General features: G+C 35.5%; 1 protein-coding gene across 1 annotated transcript; it reads right to left on the bottom strand.

Annotated features, from left to right (window-relative positions):
- Nucleotides 1–4,589: 4,589 nt before the first annotated feature.
- LOC109267014 (olfactory receptor 52E4-like) lies at nt 4,590–5,609 on the bottom strand. Its single transcript, XM_019449527.2, has one exon. The coding sequence runs from the start codon at nt 5,607–5,609 to the stop codon at nt 4,590–4,592; it is 1,020 nt and encodes a 339-aa protein (XP_019305072.2).
- Nucleotides 5,610–10,458: the final 4,849 nt, after the last annotated feature.

Genomic DNA, 10,458 nt, shown 5'->3' with positions numbered 1-10,458 from the left:
TTTTCTTCCAATTTCCTCTTATCAGAGTTTGCCCTGTTAAATCTCCTGTTGTTTTCAAATACTTTCTTACATACCATCTACTAAATGATGTTTTCTTGATAACCCTAAATAGAAATATACCTTCCACCACATACACAATAACCTCTCAGTCTGCTATCTTTATTTTTTTCCATAGCATTTATCTCTGTTTTACTATATTTATGCTTAAAATTTTGTATTGATAATACAGGCCAGTCTTGCCAAAATGCAATGAGTCCACTATAGCCAATTTCTCCAACAGATTAAAACTAAAATCTGAACAAAATACAAAACAGTTGCCACAGATTTCTATAAAGTTAGCAAATCAATCAAGTCAAAACAGGAAGTAAATTTTGAAGAAGCAACTTGTATCATGTAGGTTCTCAAGAAAATTTTTCCCCTATGTATTTCCTTCCATTGATTAGAAAGCAAGTATCCAACAGAGAGACAATAGATTGTACAGGGAGCAAAAATGCAAGATATACCTCATTGTTTTCTAGATAGAGAATCAGGAGAAATGTGTCTGTGAGCTGGAGACAAAGAGGAGGATCCTCCTATTTCTTCTTTGTTTTTCTACTAGATCTGACTGACAGTTATATCTCAGTCACAGAATAATACAAACAGCTAAAACCCCAAGAGAAGGTTTATCTTTCTGGCCAGAAAGAAATAAAAAAAGAAAGAGAAATAAGGAAAATAAAGAAACAAGGAAATAAAGAAAAAAAGAAGGAGGGAGAGAGGAAGGAAGAGATGGATAGAAAAAGGGAAAGAAAGAAGAAAGAAAGGAAGGGAGAAAGGAAGGGGGAAGGGAAGAAAAGAGAAGGCTAATATTTGAGAATGTGTGTGAAATTCTTATTGTTATCCTTTGTTTTCTTTCTTCTTTTTTTCTTTCTTCTTTCTTTCTTTCTTTCTTTCTTTCTTTCTTTCTTTCTTTCTTTCTTCCTTTCCTACTTCCCCAAGGGCGGTACCCAGTTTGATGATATGGTGATACATACCGCTAAATTCTACCAGAAAGGCTGTCTTTCTGGTCATGGAGATGCGAGAGGTGACTCCTGACAACTACAGAATGTGAAAATAATCCTGGAGAAGAGAGAGCTGAATAAGTAGCTCCTTAAATTCTGTATATGAACTGACACCAACTATGAGCTTACTCCTGAGCTGCACATGCATAGGACAGATCCAACAAAACACAGTAAAGGCACTGAGAACTCAATTACTATATAAACCATCTCCAAATGTCAGGAAGAGGGACAAAAGCATCCATTAGAACCATCACAGGAAGCAAGATAGGACTTGCAGTCTGAACATAACCAAATTGATTTCCCGGAAAAGATAAAATCAACCTTATACAAAGGATTTTAACAAGATCTATATTCAAAATGTTCATGATAAAATTTTTTTTAAATATTAAACATATGAAAAACCAGAAAACATGTGACTATCAAGGGAAGGAATGATCCACAGATTCCAATCCCAATATCAGTCAGACGTTGGAACTGTCATACAAAAACTCTAAAGCAGTTATGACAATTATTCTTTATGACTTAAAGGTAAACACTGTTGAAGTATGTGAAAGAGAGGTCGTACACAGAGATAACAAAGTATAAAAAAAGAACAATGTCATCATTTTATAAGTAAAAGTCTTAAATCTGAAATTCATCAGATTAGCTCAATAGCAGAATGAAGAAGAAAGTGTAAACTCGATTAAGAAAATGATTCAATCTGGAGAATAGAGAAAAAATATTAAAATCATGAACAGAGCTTCAAGGATGTAGAACACATAAAAATCTCTAATATTCATGTCACTGGTGTCCCAGAAGGAGGAAAAAAAAATATTGGGCAGAGAAATATATTTAGTGGAACAATAGGAAATTATTTTTAAACTTGGTATAAGGTATAAATTCATAGATTTTTAAAACTTCTTGATCCCTAAACAAGTAAACTTAAAGAACAGCATACATATAGAAAGAACATATTGAATTGGTAAAAATCAAAGATAAAGAAAATTTATTGCAAAAAGCCAGAAAAATAAGTCATTATGTGAAGATGAACAATTTGAATGAGTGTAATTTCTCATAAGGAAGCTTAAAGTCCGGAAGACAGTGGAACAGTATTTTTAAGCGCTAAAATTTATTTAAAAAAAACAGTTAACTCAAAATTCAATACACAGAGAAAATATATTTCAGGAATGCAGATGAAATAAAGGCTTTGCCAGCTGAGGAAAATCTGAGAGAATCCATCACCAGCAGCCAGTCTCAAAATGAAATTCTAAAATGACTTATGGTTGAAGAGAGGTTATACAAATTTGAAAATTAGGAGATCAGTAGTAAAGGGAGAGCAACAGAAATTATAATTATATGGTTAAATATGAAACTCACTTGCTCCAGTTGTTTAAGATAACTTTTACATAGCCTTTGTGGGGTTTCCATGCATGCAGATGTACATTTGACAACTGCAACATGTAGGGAAGTACAGGATCCCATAAAAGTAAGGTTCTTTTACATTTCACTTGAAGTGGTAAAATATTAACTCTAAGTCAATTGTGAAAGGTTAGGTATGTATGTCACAATCTGTATATCAGTGGTTCTCAGTCCTATTTGCTCCCAGTCAGACATTTGGTAATTTCTAGAGATACCATTAGTTGTTAGCAGTATCTAGCAGCCATAGACCAGAGAAGGTGCTAAACATCCTGCAGTGCACAGGACAAACTTTCCATCAAATTATTATCTGGCTGAAAATAGTAACAGTGTCACAGTTGGAAAACTGTGATCTAGAGCAATCCCTAAAAAATAAAATAAAATAAAATAAAATAAAATAAAATAAAATAAAATAAAATAAAATAAAATAAAATAGATTATAGCCAAAAACCAATAGATAAATTAAAACTCAATACTAAAACTACTTAAATCCAAAAGTAAGCAGTGGGGGGAGGGGATGAATAAGAACAACAAACAGATCAGACTTATGGGACACACATACAAAAATGGTAAACTTAAGCTCAACCATATCATTAATCACATTAAATGGTACTGGTCTAAACACACCAATTTAAGACAGAGATAGTGAAATCGGATAAAAGAACAAGATCCAACTGTATTTGTGTACAAAAAAACTCCTTTAAATATAAATACATAGATAGGTTAAATTAAAAAGTTGGAAAATACATGCCATGCAGACAGTATGTAAAAGAGGTGGAAGTGGCTATATTAATATAAGACAAAGAATTCAGAATAAGAGATACTGTCAAGGATAAAGACGGATATTATATCAAGATAAAAGAAGATAAATGCATATGCACTTAAGTGCAGAATTCAAATTACATGAAGAAAATTGATGAAATGAAAGAAAATATTGTCAGATCCACTATTGTATTTGGAAAATTTAAGATTCCTCTTTCAGTATCCATCAGCAATCAAAAGATGTGGGATACAACCAGAAGTAGATTAGACTAAAATTTGTAACATTAAATATTACTAGAAAAGTCCCCCTTATAATCAGTATACATTAATTACTTTCATTTACCATCTTTACTTATTGCCTATCAGCTTTACTAAGGGAAATAATTTGGCTTCTTTTGTTTACTGTCATGTCTTCTATGTCCATATAAGTGTTGGGCACATTACAGATACTTACTAGATACTTACTGAGTGGATAGATGAATGCAAAATCAGTCATCATTTTATTTTATTTGCTCATTTCAGGAATAACAGTTCTAATTCTTTGAAATTTTCCACAAGTTTGAAAGATACACAGTGTTTGCACTAGCAGTGGGAATGACTCACTTTGCAATCCATATCAATTCTCAAGGGAGTTCCTAACATGCACCCTTCTCATAAGTTGCAAGCTGAAAGCTCTATGGCCTACCCAACATTTTTCTCTTCTGCCCATCTCTCACCAACTTTCCCTATGGTTACAGTGAGAGGACAAATCAACCCAATGCAGACTGCCATCTGGATTATCTAGTTGAAAATTCCCCCATTAAAAAAGATAGAAAGGGGCATCTGGGTGGCTCAGTCAGTTAAGCGTTGGACTTTGGCTTGGGTCATTCTCATGGTTCTTGAGTCCGAGCCCTGCGTCAGGCTCTGTGCTGACAGCTCAGAGCCTAGACCCCACTTAGAATTCTGTGTCTCCCTCTCTCTGCCCTTCCCCAGTTCATGCTCTGTCTCTCTCTCCTTCAAAAATAAATAAACATTAGAAAAAAAGCCACAGTCAGATTGATGTTCTTATTTGGTTAATCTTATAAAATAAACTAATAAACATGTTTCATAAAGACACTGAGAAAACAAACACATAACACACAGAAGAATTATTTCACAGACTGAAATAATATCTTTATTAGGTGCTACAATATACTAGAAACAGTACTAAACACTTTGTAACCATTAACTTATGACATAGGTATTGCTGTATCTGTTTTACATATGCATGTTAGTTAAATATAACTTCCACTTATGGAAATAGTAAGTAAGAATTAAGATTCTAATACTTGGTCTTGCTGAAGCTAGAATCCAAGAAATTTATACCAAAGAATTACAGGAGGATGGGAATAAGTGGAAAAATAAGACCCAGAATTCTCAGCTGATTTTAGTCATGAATAATTGTTGAACACATTCTCGGATCTGTCTGGTCCTTACTCCATAGATGATAGGGTTCAGCATAGGTGGTACCAACAAGTACATGTTGGCCAGCAGGATGTGGGTGTGGCGTGGTATATGCTTACTAAAACGGTGGGTGAGGAAGGAAAAAAGAGCAGGGATGTAGAAGGTGAGGATGACACACACATGGGACCCACAAGTGCTGAGGGTCTTCAACCTGGAATCATTAGAAGGGAGATTAAATACAGTACGAAGTATCTGTACATAGGACAGAGAGATGCATGTCACATCAGTCCCAACAATTAAGACAATGACTGCCAAACTATAAAGACTATTGATGGAAATGTCAGCACAAGCCAATTTCACCACAGCCATGTGCTCACAGTATGTGTGGGGGACTACATTGGACTGGCAATATGGCCATCTCCTTACCAGAAACGGATGTGGTGTCATTAGTACTAACCCACGTAGAAGTGCCACTATGCCAACTTGAGCCACCACAGTATTTGTAAGAATGGATGTGTGTCTCAGCGGATTGCAGATTGCCACATACCGGTCAAATGCCATGGCCACAAGAAGCCCTGACTCGACCCCAGAGAAAGCATGGATGAAAAACATCTGAGTGAGACAGGCATGGAAGCCGATTTCATGATAATTGAACCAGAACATACCCAACATCTTGGGAAGAGTGGAGGTTGACAAGATGAGGTCTGTGATGGCCAACATGGAAAGAAAATAGAACATGGGTTCATGGAGAACAGTCTCAGCTTTGATGATAAAAAGGATAAGTATGTTTCCCATGAGCGCCACAATATACATTGAGCAGAAAGGGATGGCTATCCAAATATGCAAATATTCTAGGCCAGGTATGCCCATCAGGAAGAAGGTACTAGGATTGGTGAATGCAGTGGAGTTAAAGTCAATCATGGTGATTCTGGCTACGTGAAGATATAGTCTTGCTTTCTTTCCTTCCTTTGTCCCTGGAGTGGTCAAGTGCATATATACTCTGGTAAATATACAGTAGGATTACTTAGGTAAAATTGCAACTGAGCAATTTTATTCATATTTTAAGTCCTCCTTGGTGAGCTTCTCTGAAATTACATGTATTGCATTACTCACTGTCAGCTATTAATCTCATTAAGGACTAGCTTGAGTAAAGACTATCTCCTTAAGCTCAGAAACTCCACAACATTCTGCCTGACACTAAGTCTTCTCCTTCTGTCTGTGATAGCCAGGCTGAGCAAAATCTCTTTTTCTTTTCTTTTCTTTTCTTTTCTTTTCTTTTCTTTTCTTTTCTCTTTTCTTTTCTTTTCTTTTTTCTTTTCTTTTCTTTTCTTTTCTTTCTTTCTTTCTTTCTTTCTTTCTTTCTTTCTTTCTTTCTTTCTTTCTTCTTTCCTTCCTTCTGCAAAATTTCTGATAAATAACTCAAGTTCCTCACATTCTAACCAGGAACCTATAACAATGCCTTCTCTGAGAAGTACCCCTCCAAAGTAATTATGGTGTTGGAGAATTTGGCATGAGATAAATTCTAAATAGAGATTTTTAAAAGCAAGGCATGAAGGAATATTAAGCATTCCACACTTGCAATGCTTCAAAGGACAATACTTTTGAAATTTGCTGCCCTGGTGAATTTCTGGCCATAAAGAACCAGCATCTGATCACTTAAATGCATAATAGCTTTAAGATAGCAACAAAGTCATTGACCTTACATCCAAAAAGTATGCTCCCTGGATTTTCCAGGATCCCTGGAAAAATGTTACTTTGGCAGATTGTCCATGCTTTCATGATAATTCATACAAATATATATATATATATGATATAAATAAATATATGCAATATTAATATAATATCTAATATACAAATATATAATATAAAATTTACATTCCAACATCTCAGTTGATACCAGCTGTTCACTGTGAAACTAATGGTTAGTATGTTATTTCTTACTAAATTATTCTTAAGCCCAGAGAATATACCTGCATACACTTACTTTCCCAGAGTTGGTGCCAGGTACCTTGTGGACCAGAATTTCTAAAGGATGATTGGGAAAAATGCCAAGAGCATCTTGATCTAACTTATTAGTGGCTAGTTCTATGTGGTGGGACTACACCAATTTACCTGTCAACAAGGAGGCAATCCAGAGAAGTCTCCAACTTATCTTCAGAGGGACCACCGTGTCTTCCTCTATTGCATGCTCTCAGTTTATTTTCAGCACAGCTGAGTCTCAAGAGTCCAAAGTAATTTGGAATATTTATGCCTGAGTTCTAGAAAGTCCTTCTTCACACCAATATGCTACAGTACCCTCATCACTGCCTCTCTCATGTCTTAGGTTTGAGTAAACATAGACAAGTTGTCTATATCCCTCCAGATTAATTGTGTTGTGTTGAATTAAAGCCAGGAATTCAGAGATTTGAATTATTCCCTCATGAAATGCTAACTTCAGATTTTATAGCTCCACTGGAGAGTCCCAATGGCTCAAGCACAGCAACAGATGTTTCTGTAGCTTCTGAGAAGTATAAATGGTGCCAGAGGAAGTACACAATTACTCTATCACATGATGTCCGTGGACAATGAAATTTGATTTGAGCGAGACTTTAAAATGGATTTTAAAAATCAGGAATAACTTTAAAAAGTTAACAAAGAGTCAGTGGAAATTTGCAACTAGTAATATGTTCTGGAGATTGTAATTCACTGCAAAATGATTATAGACAAAAATGTTGCTATTATAAACTTCAAGGTAGCTAAGAGATTAGATTTTAATTTTTCCTAACTCCAAAACAGAAATGGTAATAAGATAATAAAAATATACAAAATAAGATAAAAAAATAAGAAATGATAAAAAAGATATGATTAAAGGTGTTAGCTAATACTATGTGGTAATCATAATGCAATATATAAATCTGCCAAATTAACAACCGTACACCTTAAATTATACAATGTTATAAATCAACTGCATCTCCATATAGACACATTTTTTAAAAAGTTAATAGAGTTTCAGAAATCATAGAGATCTTAAAAGCAAATGGAGTAAAAAGATAGTTGGGGTGCCTGGGTGGCTCAGTCAGTTAAGTGTCCGACTTCAGCTCAGGTCATGATCTTACGGTTCATGGGTTCGAGCCCCACATCGGGGTCTGTGCTGACAGCTCAGAGCCTGGAGCCTGCTTTGGATTCTGTGCCTCCCTTTCTCTCTGTTCCTCCCTTTCTCTCTGTTCCTCCCCCTGCTCATGCTCTGTCTCTCTATCTTTCTCTCAAAAATAAAGATTAAAAAATTAAAAAAAAAAAATACTCTTCGTGGGGCACCTGGGTTTCTGTGTCTCCCTATCTCTCTGCTCCTCCCCTGCTTGTGCTCCCTCTCTCTCAAAAGTAAAGAGATAAATATTTTAAAAAATACTCTTTGTACCTCAAATATGTGACCCATATCTTATGATAATCTATAGAGGGAAGGAAAGTTTGTGCCAGAAACAGGTATGGAGGGTGAGGATTTTGGAATTAGCCAGTAATATTTGTTTTAATCTTAAAATTCAAAAAGTGAAAGAAAGCGTAAACGTTACCCTAGGGAAAGAAAACACACTACCTAAAGTCATATTTTGCTCCATATATCCACTTCATAAACACCGCCCCGTAATTACTGAAAACAGCATGGATTTATTTTGCTGATAGTTTCACTAAACAAATAAATAAGAACAAAAAGAGGCTGATTTTCAAGTGAAAACTAGATAGTTATTGCCCTGATTATGTCTCTAAAACATCTTTTCCCCTATCAGGCTTATTTTTTCTCTTCATTGGAAAACTGTCGTTTTACTTAGAAACTGTCTATAAAAGCAAATTGCTATTTTGGATTGAAAACACTTACTGAACCTAGCATAAATCAATTTCTGTGAATGTGATCAGACTGATATGCAAAGACAAATATGAATATTTGGGCCATTTAAACGGACCTTGATTTATGGTTTTACTTGATCTTTATGTTACTCTCACTTTATAAAGTTCAAACAAAGCATCTAGCCATACCTCTCAGATGCATCGCCAGAGTGGCAGGCAGTGTGCACTACTTCAGAATTTAACTACCTCATTGACCATTACTTTTGGTCTTAAATACCTTTCAAACCTAGAAAACATTTTGTTCAGTTGCATGCACCAGTAAGCCCATAAAATATTACGTTTAATTAATTCTGTTCTTGTTTATAAATAGTCTCCATCTTAAATTCCCTAAGTGCTGCCTTTCCTTTAGTCACCTTACCCTCTATGGGAGACCCTGTAGATGCCCCTACAATTTAGCCATGGAAGTAAAGACTGGCATGGCAGGAGACCTTCCTGATGCTGCGTCTGTGCTATGGTTGGAGTCCATTTGTTGCTCACTATCCTTGTCATATAAGCTAGTAAGTATTTTTAATTCTTCTGTTTTTCTCTCGAGTAGAAATGCCTGTCTCACGTAGTCCTATTTCTTCATCTGGCTGGGTTTTGCCTGGGGTTGCACTCATCTTGCAGACGCCTACAAGACAAACCAGATGCCTGCTGCTTCTTGCTCTGGAGCCATAGGTTTTAGGAGGGTTATGCAAAATGAATGCCCCATGGGGATGGCTGTCAATGATCACCAATGAGAATGTCTCTCTTTGTTCTTCTAGAGGAATCTCACTGACCAGACAGATTACAGCCTTCTGAGACTTTTGCAGTCATTAGAGGACTAACCTCAGGAACCAATAATCAAAAGTGTGTGGGTACTAGGGTCACAATGATGATTGTTTAATTGTACTTTTGTGGAACTGAACATTGCAGATTGTATAAGGAAAACATCGGTCTTCACAGCATGAAGCTGAGTAAACTTTCTATAGTCCCACATTTTCGAACAGAGTTATAAGTCAGTATTGTTTAAAGCAGCGTGAATAAAGTGTTACCCATGCAGTGGCTGCCTCATAATCACCTGAAATGATCATCTTTACCCAGATATTCCCTAAAATTTCATATTTCCCCAGACATTGCATGAGGTACAACAGCTTAGTTGATGCTAGTTCCTTATCTTAAAGAGGAGGATAATAATATCTTCTTTTCAGGAGTTATATAATATGAAAATTAATAATGTATACAACAAAATTCCCCATTTACTGTTTGACAAATAAAAAGTCATTTTTTATTTACTATTACTTTCGTTATTTAATTTTGTCTTTCAAATGTAAGCCTGGGATTTCCATTTCCAAATGGATGTGAGGGACTAGGTAACAATGTCAAGTAGTGTAATTAAATTCCCTGTTGCTCTTTAGTTGCTAGCATTGGAAGGAATCTGTGAAATTAGAACTAACAAACACTGATGACCAATGGATGAGGTATACCAGACGTAAGCCAACACAGAAAACATAATGAGGCATTTTGTCCCCTTTTCTACCACTTCTCCTGTCCTTAGTCTTCTCTGACCAGTCTACACTTGCAGACTTCCCTTGCCACCCACTGTATCATTTATTTTGTCTCTGATGTTTATATTATCCATTGAGATAGCTTCACTAGAGCTCATAGGATAAATGATTTGCCAAAATCAAACAAAGAGCGACTAAGGATGTCTCAAAAGAACACATTTAGCACTGTGAGATTTAATATGTCAACTTGAATGGAAGGGAAAAAATATATATATATAGTGCTATATAACATATTTTATCCCAGGATCTGAGTTTCCCTTCTTAAAGACAAAATTCCCTGTTTCCTTTTTCTCAGTCAGTATGGTGTAAAAGGCCCCTATTTGATGTGTAAAGTACAAGGAAAGCATAGTGTTATTAACACCAGGAGTCTACTCCATAGATAGCGTTAAATATCAGGGATTGCATATCCCATTTCTTCTCTTCTTTTTTTAAATATTTAA

The sequence above is a fragment of the Panthera pardus genome, unplaced genomic scaffold (genome assembly GCF_024362965.1).
Source record: "Panthera pardus isolate Hobbes unplaced genomic scaffold, ASM2436296v1 HiC_scaffold_12, whole genome shotgun sequence".
In the NCBI taxonomy this organism is placed as follows: Eukaryota; Metazoa; Chordata; class Mammalia; order Carnivora; family Felidae; genus Panthera; species Panthera pardus.
This window is presented reverse-complemented; position numbering and strand designations above follow the sequence as displayed.